This window comes from Myotis daubentonii, chromosome 9 (genome assembly GCF_963259705.1).
Source record: "Myotis daubentonii chromosome 9, mMyoDau2.1, whole genome shotgun sequence".
Taxonomy (NCBI): Eukaryota; Metazoa; Chordata; class Mammalia; order Chiroptera; family Vespertilionidae; genus Myotis; species Myotis daubentonii.
The window spans coordinates 52,488,018-52,509,140 of record NC_081848.1 but is presented as its reverse complement, the minus strand read 5'-3'; the positions used below and the strand labels follow the sequence as shown (position 1 = coordinate 52,509,140).

Genomic DNA, 21,123 nt, shown 5'->3' with positions numbered 1-21,123 from the left:
TGCATTTTCTCTCTCTGGCCCAGAGGGGTTTTGTGGGTAGTGATGGCCAAAGCTGGACCATCTCCTCTCCACAGGGCAGCCTATGAAAGGCCAGAGGAAAACACAGCTCCTCTTCCAAGATCCCTCATAACAAGTTATTTCTCCTTTGTCTCTCAGTGGTAGCAGTGGGTACCTAGATAATGGTACAGCTCTTGGACCCACAGAACATGGCACATGGTACCTGAAAGATGCTTCAGTCTCTAATGATTAGAACAAACGCCTTCCTACTTTACCAAACACCTCAAATGTTTATCTTTGGAAATGGCAGTTTTGGCTTGGACAATCTGGATGTTGCTCCTTGACCCTCTCAAGGATCACGGTAAGCAAATCGTACCCCACCACGTGGACTCTCAGGAAACCAGAGACGGTGCCCCAACAATGTGGCCACAACAGCAGCTTTTAGCACAAACGGAAGAAAACACAAACACAGTCAGAGAAGAACAACATCATGGGCACTGGTGCCTCTGTCCTCAGCCTAACCCAGACCTTCCAGACTCAGCAATTAGATTCTGCTTCCTGGGTACCGGTTTTCCAGCTCATTGTACTTTCAATTTCGAGATCCTGGGAAAGAAATCTAAAGGATGCTTTGACTGCATTTCTGGTTTTGGGTTATTCTGTGATTGTTTTTCTTACCTGTTGTCGAATTTCTTCCTCCATTTTTACTGGCGAGCCCAATTCTGCAACTTGTTTGACGCCTTCGCTGGCATATCCTCCGTACTCCCACAGCACGTAATTCTTGGAGTGGGATCCACCAATGATTGCAGACCAGTGATTGGCCCGACCTAGGAAAGCCAATCAGGATGCAGGTATCAGTGTGGCTGTGGCTCAAACTCAAGGCCCTTAAATGATGGGGAGGAAGTATAATTGGACAATGACTTAACCAGAGCTGGCTACCCACCTGCTCGGTGCTAGGCCCTGTGCTATTCAGGAATGAGCAAGACAGTCCCTGTGAACAAGCAGGTCTTGGGAATATGCAGACAGGGCAATGGTAGATGACTGAATAAGACACAGAGGCAGCCCAGAATGATGACTCCCATTTGGAAGGGTTTCAGAGAAGGGGACAGCTGAGAGAATTTTAAAGGCTGATCAAATTTGTAAGATAGAATAGAGAGGCAATACTATTTCTGGCAGGCTAAGAAACATTAAATAACACTGTGTGTTTGGGAAACCGTAAGTAATTTAGCATTGCTGTGTCACCAACTGTCAAGGGAAGAGGTAAGAAATAATGCCAGGGAGGTAGGGAGAAGCCTACTCATGGATGGCTTTGTTCTAAATACTTCAGGAGGCTGGATGTCATTTGAAAGGGTTTGAAACCACAGAAGGGTTCTGAGTAGGGGAATGATGCGATCACATTTGAATTTCAGATAAATCATCCAGGCAGCAGTGTAGAGAATGCATTAGAGGGAGCAAAATTGGAGTGCAGAGCTGGGGCGGTCAGCACAGAGCAAAAGGTAAAGGGATCGAGTGTAAAATAGGCTTACAATTCTGGGGAATAAGCATGGTTGCCTTTAGCTGAGATGTACCTCCCAGGATGGGGGGTGGGGGAGGCAGGCTAGCCGTGCTGAAGGATGCGAAGGCAGTTGGCATATGAGGACGTGACCAGTCCACTGTGGTTTGGTGGGGCTGTTGTGAGATGTAGGCGGGAATTCATGATTGACATAAAAGGAGAGCAGAATAAGGTCTGGTGGGACCAAGACAGATCTTAACCTGGAGATTTTTTAAAGTCCCAGAGAGAGGAGGGAGAGGAGCAGAGTCAATACCAGTGTGACACTGGGTTTGCTTTGCACGTGATGAATGTAGACACATATATATCTCTTACTAAGTTACATACAATTCATCATAGGGTTGGCTTAGTTCTCTGCCATTCTTTGGTTGGGTTTAAAAAGTCTCCAGTTTAAGAACATTTTCAGACATAGGGAAGAGGAAAACTTGCACTGGGCGGCCTCAACTGACATTAGCAGTTCACCACCCTGTGGCCCAGAGTGGGCAGAACTCTCCGCTGCAACCCACCACTTAGGAAATGATTCCCAACGGGGCCTGATCCTGTTTACGTTTGCCACCTGCTATCCCGTGGTCCCTGCTCCCAGGGGCACATTAAGAGCACGGGCACAAAGCCAGCCTTCTGGCCTGCTGAGGGCAGCCTTGCCCCACCCCAGGCAGATGACAACATCGCGTGGGTCTGCCCAACTGCTTGTTCATTATTTCCCACACATCAGGGAGATGCAAACTTGTGTTTATCTGTCGTGTCCCTAGAGAAGACAGATGGAGACGCTGCCCGCTATTTCTCACTCACTTCCTGAGTGGGGAGAATGTCCTAGCTGTCATCTCAGCCAAGAGCCAAGTAAGAGCAAGAGCAGGAACTAGTGCTGGCCTTTGGTTCATGATGTGAACTCAGGGAAACCGGTCAAAGCACTTCTTGGTCCCCTTGTTCTGTGCCATCAAAATGCCCCCTTGTTCGAGACCCATCCTACCTGCAACTTAAAAAATATATATATTTTTATTGATTTCAGAGAGGAAGGGAGAGGAAGAGAGAGATAGAAACATCAATGATGAGAGAGAATCATTGATCTGCTGCCTTCTGCATAGCCCACACTGGGGATCGAGCCTGCAACCCAGGCATGTGCCCTGACTGGGAATCGAACCGTGACCTCCGGGTTCATAGTTTGATGGTCAACCACTGAGCAATGCTGGCCTGGCGTCCTACCTACAATTTTTGTGCCTCAGTGGCTTAGCCCATTCTGGTCCCTCTGTGTTTCTTTACTCTTGACTTGGCCAACTCATCCTTCCTTCGTGATACCCAGAAGCCTCCCAAGACTGACTGAAACCCTTGTCTTAGGCCTCCTCACAGCCCAGATAATGTTTAAAATCACTCGTTACATGTCTGCTTTCCCACTAGACTTAAGCTCCCTGATAGAACTTGTCTTCAGCACTGTATCCCCAGCACCTAGCACTGTGCCTGATGCAGTGTGAGTGCTCAGTACACATTTCCTAAAGCATTTCATCCAAATGATCCAATGGGAAGATGGCAGTGTCTGTGCTCTGAGCATTTGGGAGCAGGCTTGTACAGATTGGATTCAATGTGATTACATTCAAATCTCAGTTCAGCATAGTTCCTGACACCTACTGGGCTAACGCACTTAGCTATCCTGCATGCTATTAAGAAACAAACACCAACCAACAACAGAAAAGAAACCATTGGTCTTAAAGCCAACAGAGAGGGATCCAAATCCTGGCATTGTTACTTCCTAGCTGTGTAAACTTGGCCAAATTCCAATTATTGTATCTCCCTGAGTTTTGGCTCCCTCTTTTATAATTCAAGAATGATAATGCCTACCTTATCAACCTATTATATGAATTAAATTCAATTTTTGAAAAAGTGAGATAATATATATGCAATTACTACTGGCAATACAATAGACACTCAATAATTATAATTTCCTCCTTTCCTGGTTGTTAGGGAGACTGTAAAAATGAGTAAAACATGAAACCTGCCTTAATTCAGTATAGAAGATAAGAAATAGAAAATATGGAACAGGATAAGAGGATGAGAACAAGCACAATCATAGGGGGATTAGGAGATGGGCCCAGATGGGTTTTTCTGGTTTATTCATTCAACTTCCATTAAGTCTGTGCCAAGTGCAGTGGCTGGCCATGGACACTGACAGGAATTAGATATGGTGCTTGCTCTGGAGGGACTCACAGTCTAGGGGCGGAGAAACAGATGGATAAGCAGATTACTTATAATTAAGCATGGTCAGGGTTATTACAGAAACAAGAACACAGAGCACAGGGGATGGAGCAGCTAACTCCAAATTCCCCTAACATCCAACGATTCAGTCTAAAGGCACATGTGCAGAGAAGCAAGTGCCTCAAGAGTGGGATGCCTTTGTGGTTTCTTACCCTTCAATGAATGTCATTATACCAGTTCCGACCTTCTAGTCCATACATTTGCAAGTTTTCTACTATGATCTTACAACATACCACATTAATTCACATTTTAACACATGAATAACATCAACCACATGACAGATACATTCAGGGCACTAGGTTAGGGTGAGGGACCAGACTATACCCTCCCTGGTGGAACAAGCCAGGCATCCATTGAAAAACAATTGGAAAGGGCATGATTTCATTTGAGGGGCAGTCATTCAGGTGCAGAATGATACAGGGGAGAAAAGCATGATGACCATGAGCCAGTCATTCAATCTCTCAGAGCCTCAGCTTACCTTTAAAAAAAATTATTTTTCAACTACAGTTTACACTCAATACCATTTCATACCAGTTTCAGATGTACAACAGCAAAGTGGTCAGAAAATCATGCACTCTACAGAGCAGTACCCCTGCTGCCCCAAGCACTCACCTGGCCCCATACCCAGCTATCTCGACATTATCAACTATACCGCCCATTAGGCAATCTGCATCTCTGTGGCTATTCTGCAACTATCAATTTGCACTGGGGAAAAAAAAGAGAGTAATTACTGGGCTTGACTTCTCTCTCAGAGTTGTGCAAAGTAATTGGGCTGGTTTCTGAAAGGACTATGAACACTTTAAAGAACTGTACAAAACAAAGGTCTCTGAACGATGATAGGCAGAAAGCACTATGGGCATCCACAAGAGGAATTCAGAAAAAAGTGGGGGGAGCCAGGAAACTTTCTCATCGAAAGGAGGCTCCCATGGGAAGATTGGGCAGTAGGAAAGGATTCTATTAAAAAATAGGTAAGAGGATTAAACATTTATTGAAGGGTATTAGGTGTGAGGTATAATGCTTTCCTAGATGTAACCCTCGCTACAACCTCATTCTCATTGTCTAGATGAGGACACTGAGTCCCAGAGGTGGTAAGGAACCTACCCAAGCTCACAGAGCTAGTGATAGCAAAGCTTGGGTTCAAACCCAGGTCTGCCTGATCCCAGAAGACACACTCTTTTCTCTACACCCCACTGAGAGGCCAGGAACCAGAGAAGACCATTTGGTGGGCTGAAGAGTTAGAAGACAAAGAAATAGGATGAAAGAGAAAGTCAGGGCCAGGTTGTGGGAGGGTGCTGAGTGCAGGTCATGGTAAATGGCATTGATAAAAGGGGAAAACATGATGGGAGTTTCCTTCTGGAAAGAATGACAATAGCTACATATTGAGCTGATGCTATGTGCCAGGCACTGTGCCAAGGACTTGACCAACATTATCACATTAAACACTCAAAACAGAAAACAAGTTTGATACAGATACAATTATAATTTTCATTTTTCACATGAGGAAACTTAGACTCAGAGATGTGGAGTTAATCCATGATCACAGAAACGGATGATTGAAGATGCTGGGATTGAGTTGGGTCTGTCTGGTGCCAGGGCCCAGCTCTTCTCCACCACACTGCACCACATCTCCAGCAGGATACACTCCAGAGGGCCCAAGGGTGGAGAGACCAAATAGGAGACCCACCGGCATTTCCTGCATGAGTTGTATAAGGTCTGACTTAGGGCATTCGATAGAAAATGGAAACTCGGGGTCAGAGGTATGAGCAATAAGAGGAAAGATGGAACAATCTTTGGGAGGCATTTTGGTGAAACAGTTAAAACACTGATATTTGGATTAGACTAACATGTACTCTAATCTCAGTTCTGAAACTTTCCAGCTTGAATAAGTAAATTATCACTCTCAACCTGTTTCTTTTTCTGTAAAGTAGGAATATTGACATGACTAACCTCCTAGTGTTGTTTTGAGGCTGAAGTAATGACTAGTGGCTGGCACATAAAATAGGCTTGATGCTAATAAATGTTAATCAGTAAAATTAAATTGGAACAAGGCAGGGCAAACCCAGACAAGTTTCTGGAAGGCATGGGAGCCAAAGAGAATCTGATTGGATAATTGGGCAACAGTATGACTTAGGACTGGTGGGTAGAGATAGAAAGGTCAGATGCAAGAACCTAGATATGAAAAAATGGCAGAGAGCTGTCTAAATGTGACACAGTGGTCTGGGGCCTGCAGAGTAAGGTGGTTAAGCAGAATCCAGTAAACTGAGACACAGAGAAGTTTAGACTTGGGCCCCACCATCCTCCAGGAAATAAGAGAGGAGAGAGAGAAGCCCCATTATCAGAAGGTCTGGGGCTAGGGGGCTAGGTAAACGCTGGTGGCCTTCTTAAAGGAATACTCCCACTGGGGTCCTTGGTGAAACACTGAGCTTCAGTCTTGGGTGCAGGGGCAGAGACACCAAGACCATCACCAACCCCTTTTGCTCTCAGGTATGGCCACAGCCATTTGGTTTAGCATGCCTCATTCTGGTTCTGGTAGTGTCCAATTGGCCTATACACATCTGGGTCTAGACATTTACTCCCAATAGCTTGGATGAAGGCATAGATGGAACACAGGCAGGTGGGAAGTGGCAGGAAGAAGTGATTATACATGTGAGTTTGAGATACCGATAGCCAACCAGGTACATTTGTCTAAAAGGCCACTCCAGGGACATTTATCCTGAATATATGTGCAGTAACCTTATTTCTGACACCTTTTCTGTTGTCACTGCTGGTGCTAAATTACCATTGTTCATAATGATGCCTAAAAGGCCATCACTGATAAAAGAAGAGCGTTTTCTGGCTTTTTGTCTGGTGTGGGAGACAGCACACTGCAGGGTAAATGGATTCCCTGAGATGGTCTGCATACGGCAGGTGTTCAGTGACAGCCCAGATTTCCTGGCCTGTTTTGACAGTGGCTGTATTCCCCTGCCAATCCCAAGCCTGAACAAAGCCGCCCATTCATTTCCTTGGCATCCATTTATAACACTTCACTGGAGAATGTTCTACAACTTGGTGACTGGTTTACTACAGCATCCTGTTATCCAACCTCAGCCTCAGCAAATCTTTTTTTTTTTTTTGAGGGGGGGGGGGGGGGACTCTGTAATTTGCCAGAGTAGCAACACCAGAACTCCTCTGATCTCTAAGTCTTAGCCTCCTCCCACCTTTTATCTTTTAGTAAATGACCTTGTCATTCAACTCTTCTGAGAAGACCAAGGTCAACCTGTCCACAGACTCATCCATGCACCATGTGGCCAATAGAAAAATGTGGTGGACCTGCCAGCTCTATTCATAAAAGTCATCTTGGATCTCACTTTCCTCTTGCCCTTGTTATTCTCATCCTAGGCTCAGTTCCAGAATCTGCATGGTTTCTGATACCTCTGATACCTTGGAATTGGCTACAGAACTTGGCTCCTCTGGGTTTGCCCCTGGGTGCTGACCAAGACACAGCGTGTACTAGTACTTGTTCTGTGGCTCTTCCTGCTCTCTCTTGGCTGCTTCAGAAACTCACTCTAACCAAGCCATTCTAGTTTTCAGGATCACATCCCAGTATGGCCTCCTGGAAAAAGCTCTGCATGGGGAAATATGTCAATTAGGCCAGAAATTCCTCACCTTTCTATCGCTCAGCTAGCCTTTTTTCCTGCCTTAAGGTCTCAAAAAAGTGTCACTTTTTCATTCCAGAACCAACTCTTGCACTTATGAAATTGGGTATATCCTTTTGTATTTCCTTGAGGCCTCCAACAATAATATTCTATTCTATTAAATTAGTTCATTGAATGAACATTTACTAGACATATAGGGTGTCCCCCCAGAATGTATACACACTTTTTTCTGATAGCTCAATAGATGTTCATTTCTTTTTAGGTTTAACCCATTGGAATTAGTAATTATTCAAACTGTGTATACATTTTTGGGACACCCTCTATACTATGTGCTAATCCAGGGATCAGCAAGCTACAGCTCACTGCCTGTTCTTATTCCAATAAAGTGTTTTATTTTACATACTAGTTTTTAGTGTTTATGGCTGCTTTCATGCTGCAATGGCAGAGTCAAGTAGTTACAACAGAGAGAGTGTCTGACTGCAAACCCCCTAAAATATTGACTATCTGGCCCCGTGTAGAAAAAGTTTGCTAAAACCTGTGCCACTCCATGGAGACTGAGAAGAATCAGACTTGGCCCCTTTCTTTGAGATGTTCAATCTGCAGGGTAGGGTGGAGGGCATAGCAGACAGACAGGCCATGATAGGCAACTGCAATCAACTATGTGCAATACAGCTTTGAAAAAGGCAAAAACAGAGTGATATAAGAGCACAAATAAGGGAACATTAAACGCTAACTGAACCAGAAAGGGCTTCCTGGAAATCATGATAGTTGAGCTACATTCTGAAGGATAAGTAGGAGTTAGCAAGTCAATTAGGGGATAGGAGAAGAATATTTTTGCAGAAGGACCAGTATGTACAAAAGCAGAGCATAATAAAATGTACATGGAAAACCACAAGTAGGTCAAGCTGTGTGTGTGTGTGTGTGTGTGTGTGTGTGTGTGTGTGTGTGTGTGTTTGTAAGAAAGGGATGATCAGTGATGAAGCCAGTCAGCCAGGCATATCATGAAGGGATATGAATGTCTTAACAGTAAGTTTTTATTTTCTCTTGAAGGTAAGGTAGAGCAGAGAAAAGAATGTGATGGTCCTGTCTGCAGACAACTCCCAAATCTACACATGCTCACACAGCTTCTGCTTCTCATTCTTACGTAGTAAATAGCACTAGACTAGCCCTCTCCACATAATTGTAAAACTGGACAACATCTATGAAACACCAGTTTTCAGATGTTGGAAAACAGACAGCAAGGGACTAGGATCCTTGAAAGAAGGGACACGTAAGAGGGGAGCCCTAGATTGGTCCTGGGCATTTTCTGGTTTACTAGCAGTGTGACCTTGAAAAAATTACCTGCGTTTTCTAAGACTTTGTTTTCTTATCTGTGAAAAAGAAATAACAATGGTGCCTACCCTTTAGGTACGTTATGGCTATTACAGAAGGAAATCCATATGAAAACAGTACAGTTTCTGTTACATAGCAAATATTTAATAAATGTTACTTTTAATATTCCATTTCTCCAAGGAAGATAGGGATTGGGAACAAAGGAGCATGCACAGGAGCTATCCATTAGGATAAAGCAAAATCTTGGAAGACAGCTGAATTTTCCAGGTGGTGTGGTCAGCTTGATTGTGGTTCAGGTGGCAGTAGGCTCTGGGGAGGGGATAGTAGAAGCCCATCAGGTGCTGGAGCAAGGGGTGAGGGAATGGCAGCAGAATGAGTCATGTGAACGGACAGAAGCAGCCACTAGAGCCCCTGTCACAAGCTTGCAATGAGGGTTCAATTCTCCCTTCTACTGAAAAGAGGCTTAGAGGGAAGCAGGAGCCAAAGCAGCATCTCTATTCTTGAGTCTGGAGATAGTTTAGGAGCCCAGAGAGGAACCCCACAGGACCCAGGACTGGGATCGGGGCTGCAGTGTCTTTAACAACTGTCTGTCTCACATAGGAATTGCCCCAGAAACGTGGAAATAATAATAATTAAAACAGCTAGTGAGACTTTACTACGTGCTTTTCATATTGTTATTTATTTAATCCTTGGAACAAAGCCACTTGACAGATTAGGAAATTAAAGCACAGAAAGTTTAAGTGACTTGCCTAGTTATCCAGTTAGTAAGCGGCAGAGCCAGGATTTGGGCCCATGCAAGCTCACTCTAGAGAAGTTCTGTCTAACTGAGCTTTTCTGTGCAGGTGGAGGTGTTCTATATCCCGCTGTCCAATATGGTTGCCAGTTGCCATATGTGGCTATTGAGCACTTACAGTGACAAAAGATCAGTGTGACTGAGAATCTTAATTTTAAATTTTATTCAATTTTAACCAGTTTACATTTAAATAGCCATGTGTGTCTAGCGGCCATCAATTTGGACAGCACGGTTCTGGAATCTAGGATAGATCTGAGGACTGTTGCCAAGTTCAAGGACCAGGAGTGCAGGTAACCCCTCCTGGGAAGTGGAAGCAGAAGAGGATAAACCCCACCGGGCACTGGGGTCTCTCAGTGTGAATCACAGGTGGCAGGTGGACGGCCTGCAGGAAGAGCCAATGCACTTGGACTAAGATTTGGCCCACAGCAGCCGTATGTGGTGCTCGGTATTACTCACCTCCATCGGCCTCTCACTTAAGCCACAACAATGTGGCAGGTGTGGGCCACACTCGCACTGCCAGTGTGCATTTCAGATGCACTGTGCTTCCTTCCATTTACTGCCTCATGGCCGTCTGGGAAGCTCTGAGGCCCGGTTGGCCTATAGTCAAGTGCTAGGGTGTTAGTGCTCCTGGAGACCATCCTCAACCCATAGAGGGGCGGGTGCTAGCTGACAAATCCAGGAGGTGGATAATTCTTGGAGGCGTCTGTACACTTTTCAGAGACACAATGATGCCAATGACTTCAAACTGCACTCTTAGATGGATTCCTCCCCCTCCCCTTCCCTTTCCCCCCAATTCCTTCTCTCCTGCTTCCTGGATCATCTTCTACATAAAGTGTCTGCACCAAAGTCCTTGCCTCGGGCTCTGCTTTTGGGGAAATTGTGACATGGCTCAACCCAAGTAAGATGATGTGCCTGGGCCCAGAGGCCCATAAAGTGACAGCCTGGGGATTGGAGGAGAGGCAGCTGGGGCTGCTCCTCCTCAGAGTCTTCTTACATAATACAGATGACCCTTCAGCACCCCTCTACCCAAAGCTATGGACGTTGTCTTCATCATTGTTGTCACTGTGGCCGCTATCAACACAACCACTACCATTCATTGAATGCATTCTCGGCATCATGCACGTCACAGGTATTAACTAGCGTCCTGCTGTTCTCACAATGGTCATACTAGGTAGGTCAAAACCATCCCGTGTTATGGATGAGGGACCTGAGCTTCTAGTAAGGGGCAGAGCTGAGATTATAATCAGATCTGCCAAGGCCACAGCCTTTCTACTCCCCTAGGGATCCAGAGCTTGAACTAAGTCCAGATCTAGTTACAAGGCCATTCTGATGTCACCAGAACCAGCTCTTGGGGTGGGTATAGCAGAGGGTTAAATGGAACTGTGCCTGGCCAGCCCCCGACAACATGGCAGGGATGGGCTCTGGACACCATCAGTTTCAGCCTTCACATTCAGCCTTTCCAAGACAATTTTTCTGAACTTCTGCCTGTGCTTTATTTAGACATCTCTTAAAGCCTAGTCAACCACGTGATTCTCGTCTTAGAGTCAAAGAACATAATCTTAGGGCACCTCTAGACTCTCCATCGCTACTGTGGAGGCTGGTTAAAAGTTTATTGTGCACTGACAAATAGCAAAGGGGTTATATTTCTAGAAAAAGGATCTTTATTTAAAAGTGTCCTTCCAAGCTGACTTTTCCACATAAACATTATTATAAATGGGAGAGAGGCTGTATTCCTGGACACCTTCCAAATGTTTAATACACCATTAACATCTGAGTTTGAAACCCCAGGGAAGGAACTGTAGCACTTTGGATGATAAATTCTAGCAATGTTTATCTATTTTTAAAAATCTAAGAGCTTGTATTTAAAAACTTAGCAGGAACAATAAATAACTTTATTTTTTAGAGTATGACAGAGAGAGAGAGAGAGAGAGAGAGAGAGAGAGAGAGAGAGAGAGAGAGAATGTCTCCCACCCCATTAGTTCATTTTTCAGGTTTGTATCTTAACTGTCAGCTGTACTCTGTAAGTAGTTAGCCATTGCTCTTCTGTGTTTAAAAAGTATTTGGGCAGCAGAGTGAAGAAATAGTAATTACTGAGTACATGCTTGTTCCGGCTGCTTCATATGTATCCTCTAATTTACTTTCAATCCCATTTCATTGGTGAGAAAACAGAGGCTTGACGAGAATGCCAATGGGCACATTGCTTATGAGTGATTGGACCAGGATTTAAATCATGATTACCTTGTCTTTGGGAAGACTTTTTGCTCTGCCAGTGAGAGAGAAGCTAGAGGCTCTAGGGAAAGTTTGTTAAGCTAATAATAGAAGCAAAATCTATTGAACCAAGTCTACATATAGGATGAAAGAGAAGTCAAGCTGAGGTAAAAAAAAAAATCCACCTCAAAATTGAAGGTAAAAGTGAAGATAGGAGCTCAATTTCTTTCCTGACCATAGATGCAGAAACCTCAAACAAAATATTGGCCTTATATCCAGTTATTTAGAAAAAGTATATCATATCACAATCATATAGTGCTTATTCCAAAAATGTAATGGTGGTTTAATATTCAACATTCAATCAATATAATTCATCACATCAACAGAAAAATTATATAAATATCTTCACAGATACAGAAAAAAACATTTTATTATATTCAATATCTATTCATGATAAAAAAAAATCTCAGCAAACTAGAACAGAAGGAAACTTTCTTTACCTCATAAATAGCTACCAAAAAAGCTATAGCAAAAAATCATACTTAATAATATATTAAAAGTTTTCCCTACAATTACTGCTAAAATAAAATGCATTTCCCACAAGATTGGAACAAGGCAAGAATGCTCACTATCACCACTTCTAATCATCATTGTACTGGAAGTGATAGCCAGTGCAACAAGGCAAGAAAGAGAAATAGAAGGCATAAGGATTGGAAAGTAATTGTGGTAAGATATAATTGTTTATAAGAAATTACAAAATAATCTATATATCAGCAAATAGAATTAGTAAGTATATATATCAAGGTCTCTGGATACTATGTCAATATGTAAGAATTAACTCAATTCCTAAATACCATGACAAACAAATCAAATTAATATTTTTTAAAAAGCTATTATTTAGAACAGCATAAAGAATATATTTTAAAGGATAGCTATAGTGAACAAGACTTCTCCATAAAAATCTATAAAACATTACTGAGTTTACTTACAGTAAATCTAAGTAAATGGGGCAATATAACATATATGTTGATTAGAAGAGTCAATAATCCAAAATTGCCAAATATCCCCTAATTTTCCCTCAAATTCAACATAAACCCAATAAAAATACTAGCAGGTCTTTAAAAAATAAAGATTGAGATCATGATTCTAGAAATTAGAAGAACCAAGAACAGCCAAAATAATCTTGAAGAAGAAAAAAGTTGGAGAACTAACATTCCCAGGTATGAAGGACAGACAAAATGACCCAATGAAACAGAATGACAGAACATAAAATCCAGAAATAGACCCACAGATATAATCAGTCACTAGATATATGACAAAGGTGATTCTAATGTAGAAAGGAAAGAATGGGCATTCCAATAAATAATTCTGGGGGGAAAAAGAATTTTGACCCCTACTCAAACCATACAAAATTAAATTACAGATCAACTCAACATCTAGATATAAAAGGTAAAGACAATGAAGCTTTTAGAAGAGAATATAGAACAAAGTCTCCATGACTTGGAGATAGGCGAAGATTTTCTTAAGTGAGACACAAAAAGTGCCAACTTCAAAGAGAAAAGATCATATGGGTTACATTAAAATTAAAATCTTTTGTCCATCAAAGATTAGGAAAATAAAAAGACAAGCCACAGAATGGGAGAAGATATTAGGAATATATACATTTGACAAAGGACTCATATCTAGAATATATAAAGAACCCCTAAGAAGCAATAAGAAAAAGGCAGACAACTCAATAGAAAAAATGGTCAAAAGACAAAAACAGTCAATTTAGATTAGCCAAATGGCCAGTATCAACATAGTAATCAAAATAAAAGAAATTAAAATCATAATGCTACATCACCACATGTAAATAATTTTGTTGTGCAAAATTATTTAACAGCATCTACTAAAACTAGGTTACATATGTTATGACCCAGCAATTCCACTCGTAGTATATACCCAGCAGAAGTGCATGCATATATTTACCAGAAGGCATGCACATGAGCGCTTGCTTACACAGCACTATTCATACTAGCGCGAAAATGGAAACTGTCCAAATGTTCATCCATATTAGAATAGATAAATGAAATGTGGCACATTCACACAGTGGAGTATTATACAGCTATGAAAAGGAACAAACCAAAATTATATGCAACCATGTGGATGAATCTTACAAACTATAAAGATAACAAAAGAAGCCAGACACTAAAGAGTACATGCTATAAAATTTCATCTACAAAATGTTTAAACAAGTAAAATTAATCAATAATAGAATTCAAGAAGACGACTGCCCTTTGCAAAACTGGAAGGGGACAAAAGGAGGCTTCTGGAGTCCTAGTAATTTTCTGATTTTTGTGCTGGTGACATGAATGTGTTCAAATGAATGGCAAGTGGTGAGCTGTACACTTAAAATTTACCAACTTCTCTATATGTATGTTACGTTTCAATTAAAAGTTCACTTTAAATAAAATGTGAAAATGAATACAGTGTTACCTCTCTTTCCTTGTCTCTCAGGGCTCACTCTGGACTACCCCAGGCTTGAGCTGCATTTATGGGAACCCGAAGTTTAATTCTCATGTAATGGGGACGTGACAGGGAAAATGACTGAGATAAGCTGTGAGCTTGTAAGAGGCAAAGGTTACCTTAGCACATTTTAAAGATCAGAGGTCAGGTGCTCTGGGCCAGGGGCTCAGCCTGCATGGAGCCATTAGCTGGGAATGGCAAAGCTGGGATCTTTATTCTGAGATTTGACCTCTCAGGGAGGCAACTTGGTAGAGCAAGAGCTTGGTTTATCTTAATGCAACTCACTGGTCACATGTTATACTCTAAGTCTTATGCAAGGTCCCGGGGATTCTGAGCCAAATTAGACAAGGGCCCATCACCATAAGAGGGAGGCTCAGACATGAATGGGCAGTTACAATGCAGCATGGACACAGTTGTGATAAGAAAACCACAAAGCTCGAGCAGGAAAGAGGAGGGCTGCTAATCTAGATTGGGGAATGGGACTAGGCTTTCAGAGGCAGTGGGGTTCATGCTATGAATGAACAGGTGGCATGCAATCAGCCAGGTGAAGGGGGTGTGGCTGGGCAGGTGCTACCAGCACATGACAGGACATGTGTAAAGACCCAGAGATCACAGCGAGCAGGGTGCTCTCAGGGAACATAAGATGGCTATGCAACCAAGAGTACAACTTGCAGAGGGGGCCTGAGATTAGACTGGTACTTGTCAGGTCCTGGTGGATTTAGCCCAGTTGAAGAATTTGTATTTTGGCCCAAGGTGATGCAATTAAATCTTGAATTTACCCCTTCTGGAGTCTGTGACCTTGACCAAGTTCCTTCTGCTTTGGTAGTATCTGAACTATATGAGTTTTGCCTTGAATATTCAATTTACGTTGGCTTTCCCACCAATAGTTTTAAAAATACATGAAGAGGTGACTTGTTTTCTAAAGGCCCACACATAGTAGGTACATGCAAGAAAGTGGTTGATCGATGAATACCCCAAGTTCTATAGCAAAGGAGAACAGCGTCTCAGCGTATTATTTAGAAACACAAAAGTTGGCTCAGACCCACGCCCACCACCATATGCTGGCAGCTGAGAACGCTGCAAAGGCAGTAATCAGGATGGAAAATTCCTTTCAAGTTCCCAAACCTGCAGCCCAAGGTGGCAGCTGGTGGCCTATTATTCCCCGGAGCTCTGGTGAAATGGAGGAGTTCTGTTTGTGCAATTCTAGGCAGAAGTCTGTTTTCTCTTGATGAGGAGGGATAGTTTATGGTTAGAGGGATAGCTCCCTCTTCTTTTAAAAAACCTTCTTAGAGATTAAATGATCGTAGTAAGGACAGCACAAATTCCTGCCATAAGGTTTGTCTTCCTAGTTCTTCCTCAGAGGGAAATAAAGGGTTGAATAATTTATTCATTGCTTGAACAAACTTCAAGGGTGCTGTCAGAATCAAGACCAGACCAGGCTTAGAGATAAGACAGAGAAACTGGTAGTGGAGGTGACTGGGCGGGTTAGGGACCTCCCAGAATTAGGGGACACCAGGGACTCCAGCATCAGGCAGGTCTGACAGCTCTAAGAGGCAGAATTCCAGGGCTTGAAACAATTGGTAGGAGCAAGGGAGAGACCTCATCCTTGGAGGGGCCAAGATAGGCTCCTACGTGGGTCTCGCTAACATTTCCCTGCATCTGGTACTGAGCTAAAAGGCAATAGTAAGGGCAAGGCCAGCCAAAGAGTAGGCAGTCCCTCGATACCTATAGAATCAATAAGTGCTTGAAGATTGAGGCCTAATTATGAAAATTTGGGTCTAAAGCAATGACTGGATCACACACAAAAATGAGGTATAATAATAGCTAATCATTCTATAGCACTATATGCCAGGCACTCTTCTGAACTCTTTACATATATTAAATTATTTCATCCTCACAATAGTCCTGTGAAGCCACTATTGTTTTTATTCCCACTTTATAGAGGGGAAAACTGAAGCACAGAGAAGGTAATTAAGTGATTTGCCTATCATCTAAAAGATAGTCAGTGTTAGAGGCAGGATTCAGTCTGGCTCCAGAGTCCACACACTGAACCATTAGAAGAGGTGGCCTTGTTAACATGGGGACAATGATGGGTTATCGAGCTCTTGCAAAAATTCTTCCAAACAAAGAAAATCACTGGTTCCACAACCCCAGGGGCTGGACTGAGTCTGAAGAAGGGGCTCAAGGCCCTATACCATTCACTTTTCAGGAGCACTTTTGCCTGGAAGCGCCGTTCGTTGTTATATTTCAAGCATATCATCCTAGTAGCTGTGATGAGCAGATCTAAGCCACCTCGGTCTGCCAGCTTTCCCCTTTTTCCTTTAATCTGCAAGTTTTGGCTCAGTAGCCGCCAGGATGGGGAGCTGATGTTTCTCTTTGGCTGATAGAAATATCTGACTGACAACCTCTCAGTGGGTGCCTCTGGCACCAAAGTAGTGTGAACCATTTTCCAAGTGTTGCGTGTTCAGAACCCCAACTGGCATCACAAGTCTATTAAGTTGTTTCCATGCTCTTTGGTAGAAATCCATGCCACTTTGTCAACCAAAATAAGACTTTCAAAACAGAGTTAGGATGTTGCTGTAATCAGTGTAGCCTAAGTAAGTGCTAATGAAGAATTAGATGCATATAAATTGGGTTGAAGAGGCATTTTCCTGCTGTATTTCCAAAGTGAAACCCAAGAATCCTTGCACATTGGGAGGACGCTTGGCAGGAATGCACCAGCTGGCACAAAACAGGCAGCAATTCTAGCCATGACCGTGAACAGTCAGCCTTATTTGGCATAAGCAGTTCTTCAGGGTATATTTTCAATTCATTGTTTGGAAAACATAAGCACACACATGCTGTTAGCTTCAGCAGAGTTGTGTGTGTACAATTCTGAGTAACCTGATTAAGATTTTTAGATCACACCCATTCTCCCTTCCTATGATTCTTTTAAGTAGATAGAATGTTTTCTTAAAAATAGAGAAGACTTTTTTTTTTCAGCAAACCCATTGAATAACACGTACTGAGCATGAACTCTATACCGGATCCTGTGCTGGATGGAGCTGGGGATACAGTGATGGTCCTCACTAACTCCAATGCCTTCCTCCGGGGTCTGCCATAAAAATATTATAGAAGGTGAGGAAATAGCAAAGAGGACACAGGGAATAAAGAGTGACAAAAAGGATCGTAAGGAATGTTGTCCAATATTATTTTTAATATGTATAGTACCTTTAAGATGCTAATTATAGTTGCATGCCCCAAGGTTGAAGATAACGAGAGATTTTTTTCTAGATTGTATAGATTACAGAGAGCAGAATGTATTTAAGGTAGATTTTAGAGCTGGTTTAGATTCTATCCTATATGACATTTCCGTGATATCATTACAAGGGATGGAGTGGACCCAGGAGCCCAGTTTATTCATCTGCCCTTTCATCCATCTCATACTCATAGTGTCTACTCTGCTTTGCACCGGTGGTGAGAGTGTGAGACAGCCATGAAGAAGGCACAGCCCCTGCCCTCAGGGAACTTGTAGCCTAGCGCAGGGGATAGATTGATGAACACTTTTTGCCCATTAGGATTTGTGCCATGATGTAGGTGCGGATAAAATGTTGATGGGGTCCAGAGGAATAGATAACTCTCTTCTCTGTCTTTGAGAGGAAAGACATGACTGCCCTTCCTGTCCACAGAGAAAAGAACACTGTTCCTTTTTTTAGATTCTCAGTTTCTGCCTTCCTCAGCCCCTCAGGTTTCTTGAGAGTCTACCGTGTGCCAGGCATCTTGCTGCGCACTCTTGTACTGCAATGAACAATGGTTAGTGTGACAGTTCCTGTAAGTCACCCTTTAGGGAAGACAACGAATTTGTGTGTGTGTGTGTTGTGCGGGGGGGGGGGGGGGGGGGGGCGCGCGCATGGCTTAAATAAGGAAATTTATTCTCTCTCAGTTCTGGGCCAGACGTCTGAGATCAAGGTGTGGGCAGGGCTGCGCTCCCTCCTCCCTCCGAAGGCTCCAGGCTCCTCCCAGCTCTGGTGGCCTCAGGAGTCTCTTGGCTGGTAGAGGGCTTCCTCCTCCCTGTCCTCACATGGTCGTCCCTCTGTCCTAATCTCCTCTTTCCATAAGGATGTCAATCATATGGCTAAGGACTGTCCCTAACAACCCCATCTTAACTTGATCATCCGCAAAGACCCTGTTTCCTGATAAGATCACGCGCAGGCCCTGGGGGTTAGGACTGCAGCAAAGCTCCTAAGTGGGGGCTTTGCCCAGGTGCTGGATTAACCCTTTATCTTCATTCCCTTTTGACCCATCACTCAGCCTTGTTTTGACTCCTCGTTCTTTGTCCAGTGGTTATGCTGAGCTCATATCTACTATATGGTGCAGCAAGGAGTTCGGGCCCACCCGCCCTCCCTGCCCACACCTGCCCGGGCCTCTGCCACCCCCGGGGAGCTCAGGTCTATGTTGCCCCTCCCACTTGTCCTAAGTGGCGGATTCCGGATGGCTTCCCTGGCTGCCCAGGGCTCAGGCTGCCTTTGGAACACATTTGCCAGTCCAGTGTCCCACCACTAGGGACTCCCTTCCCCCACCAGTGACATCCTGGAGGGGGGACAGGAGGTGACTGTGGCAGTGGTAACCCTGTTGTGGGTGGGCCCTGCTATAGGCTACAGTTCATTTTTTAAAACTGTATTTTTAATGATTTCAAAGAGGAAGGGAGAGGGAGAGAGAGATAGAAACATCAATGATGAGAGAGAATCATTGATTGGCCGCCTCCTGGACATCTCCTACTGGAGATCGAGCCTGCAACCCGCACATGTGCCCTTGACTAGAATCGAATCTGGGACCTTTCAGTCCGCAGGCCAACACTCTATCCACCGAGCCAAACCAGCTAGGGCTCAATTCATTTTTTTTATAAGTATATTTTTATTGATTCCAGAAAGGAAGGGAGAGGGAGAGAAAGATAGAAACATCAATGATGAGAGAGAATCATTGATCAGCTGACTCCTGAACACCCCTACTGGGGATCAAGCCAGCAACTGTGCCCTGACCAGGAATCACCTCCTAGTTCATAAGTGGACACTCAACCACTGAGCCACACTGGCTTGGCCAGAGTAGCTTCATTTTATGTGGAGGTGAATCATAGGATATAGGAATATACAAGGATAGCGATACAGACATGTGAAAAGAGATATTAAAATATTAAAGTCTCTCTATGCACAAAATGTCAAGCAATGCAAATGACCCCTCTATCAAATTAAAAAGGATTGTCAAGAATCACAATTTCAAAGCTGGCAACGGAGTGAATTTTAAGCCATGTTTATGTTATTGGTGTACAGATGTACCACTTCATAGCTGGTTTGAAAAAGCAGTCCTAATCCTCTTTCAGGATTAATCTTGAATTCTGTGAGTTTCATATAATACTAGAGGCCCGATGCACGAAATTCGTGCAAGGTGCTTGGCCCTCGCAGCTGCAGCGGCTTGCCTCAGCCCTCACAGCCCCAGCTTCGTCCGGAAGGTCTTTTGGCTGTCTGGTTTAATGAGCATCTCACACTTTTATTATTATAGATAGATATCTTGAGGAGCATAACCTAGGGAAACCTGGAGCAGTCATAGTAAATAATAAATGGTTTAGAAGGGGACAAGAGGTTATTGAACTGAACCCAGCCCAGGGTGGGGTGTCAGGGAAGAGAACTGGACCCAGCCCAGGGTGGGGTGTCAGGGAAGAGAACTGGACCCAGCCCAGGGTGGGGTGTCAGGGAAGAGAACTGGACCCAGCCCAGGGTGGGGTGTCAGGGAAGACCCCCTTGAAGAACTGATAGTTTAGGCTGCGTTAGGAAGGCTGAGCAAGGCCTGACTTGGTGAAGAGGGAAAAGGGCTGTCTGTACACAGGACTAAGCTCAATATTTTAGGTCAGTTTCATTTTCTCACCCTAACTTTGTATCTTCTCCAGTTGGTTGTTGCTCGGGCCCTGGTGTACTTTGAGGCAAATCCCACCTAAGAATTGCTTTTGTGTGTGTGTTGGGGGAAAGGGGAAAAGAGGAGGAAAACCAAGTAAAACTGACCTTGGGCAACAGACATTGCAGAACACATAAATCCCAAACTCTGTTTATTTCCCTTAGCTTATTTACAACAATACAAGTCAGTAAACACTAACTTGTAATTAACATTAGCTGACTAGCTCCATGTGTCAGGCTGGCTGATTGTGAAACGTATGCTGTATTTGTTATTAAATTCCTTTCCGACAGTGGGGGGAGTCACAGATGCAAGCTCTAACTATTTCCTCATTGCTGGCGAGGCTTTCTGCAGTATGAGACCTTTTGTAAAGTTTATTTTCATTTTAAATCTGGGGCCACTCAATCTCAGTGGTGCTCGTGGAGTTGAGGAGGATAAAATAACCTGGCACGCGGCCTCTCTCCGTTTGGGAATCGGAGGAAATTCAGGAGCTAGGTTGGAACATCAGCAAATTCTCACCGGATGACAGAAGCCAATCAGATGAGAGCATTTGTCCGTGACATCAATGTGAGACCAGAGCTAAAACCTTATTTAAAGACTGAGAAATTGGAGGGACATACTGATAAGGCTAGAAATCAGTGCATTGTCGCCACAGCTGACACAGCACTTTCTGTGGATCTGGTTCTGAGCTCAAAAACCATTTATGCATTATTTCATTTTAAAATAACAATGACTAATGCTGTGAGCTCCCACTATATGCCAAGTCTGTTTTAAGGACTGTAAGAATATTAACTCATCTAACCCTACAATAACCCAATAATGTAGATTTGTGTGTGTTTTTTGTGCAAAATCTGAGCTCAAAGAGGTCAGTTGGTATTTTTCCCCCCGAAGGTCCTACAGGCTAGTAAATGGAGGAGCTAGACTTTGAACCCAGACGTCTT

At 43.4% G+C, this 21,123-nt stretch overlaps 1 protein-coding gene across 3 annotated transcripts in view; it reads right to left on the bottom strand.

Moving 5' to 3' along the window:
* The window catches only part of SPON1 (spondin 1), a 258,257-nt gene that overhangs the window by 105,787 nt on the left and 131,347 nt on the right, over window positions 1–21,123 (bottom strand). For all 3 annotated transcript variants that reach the window (XM_059708972.1, XM_059708971.1, XM_059708973.1), the window contains exon 6: window positions 673–821. In XM_059708972.1, coding sequence (XP_059564955.1) covers window positions 673–821 — 149 coding nt within the window. The remainder of the gene's footprint in view (window positions 1–672; window positions 822–21,123) is intronic.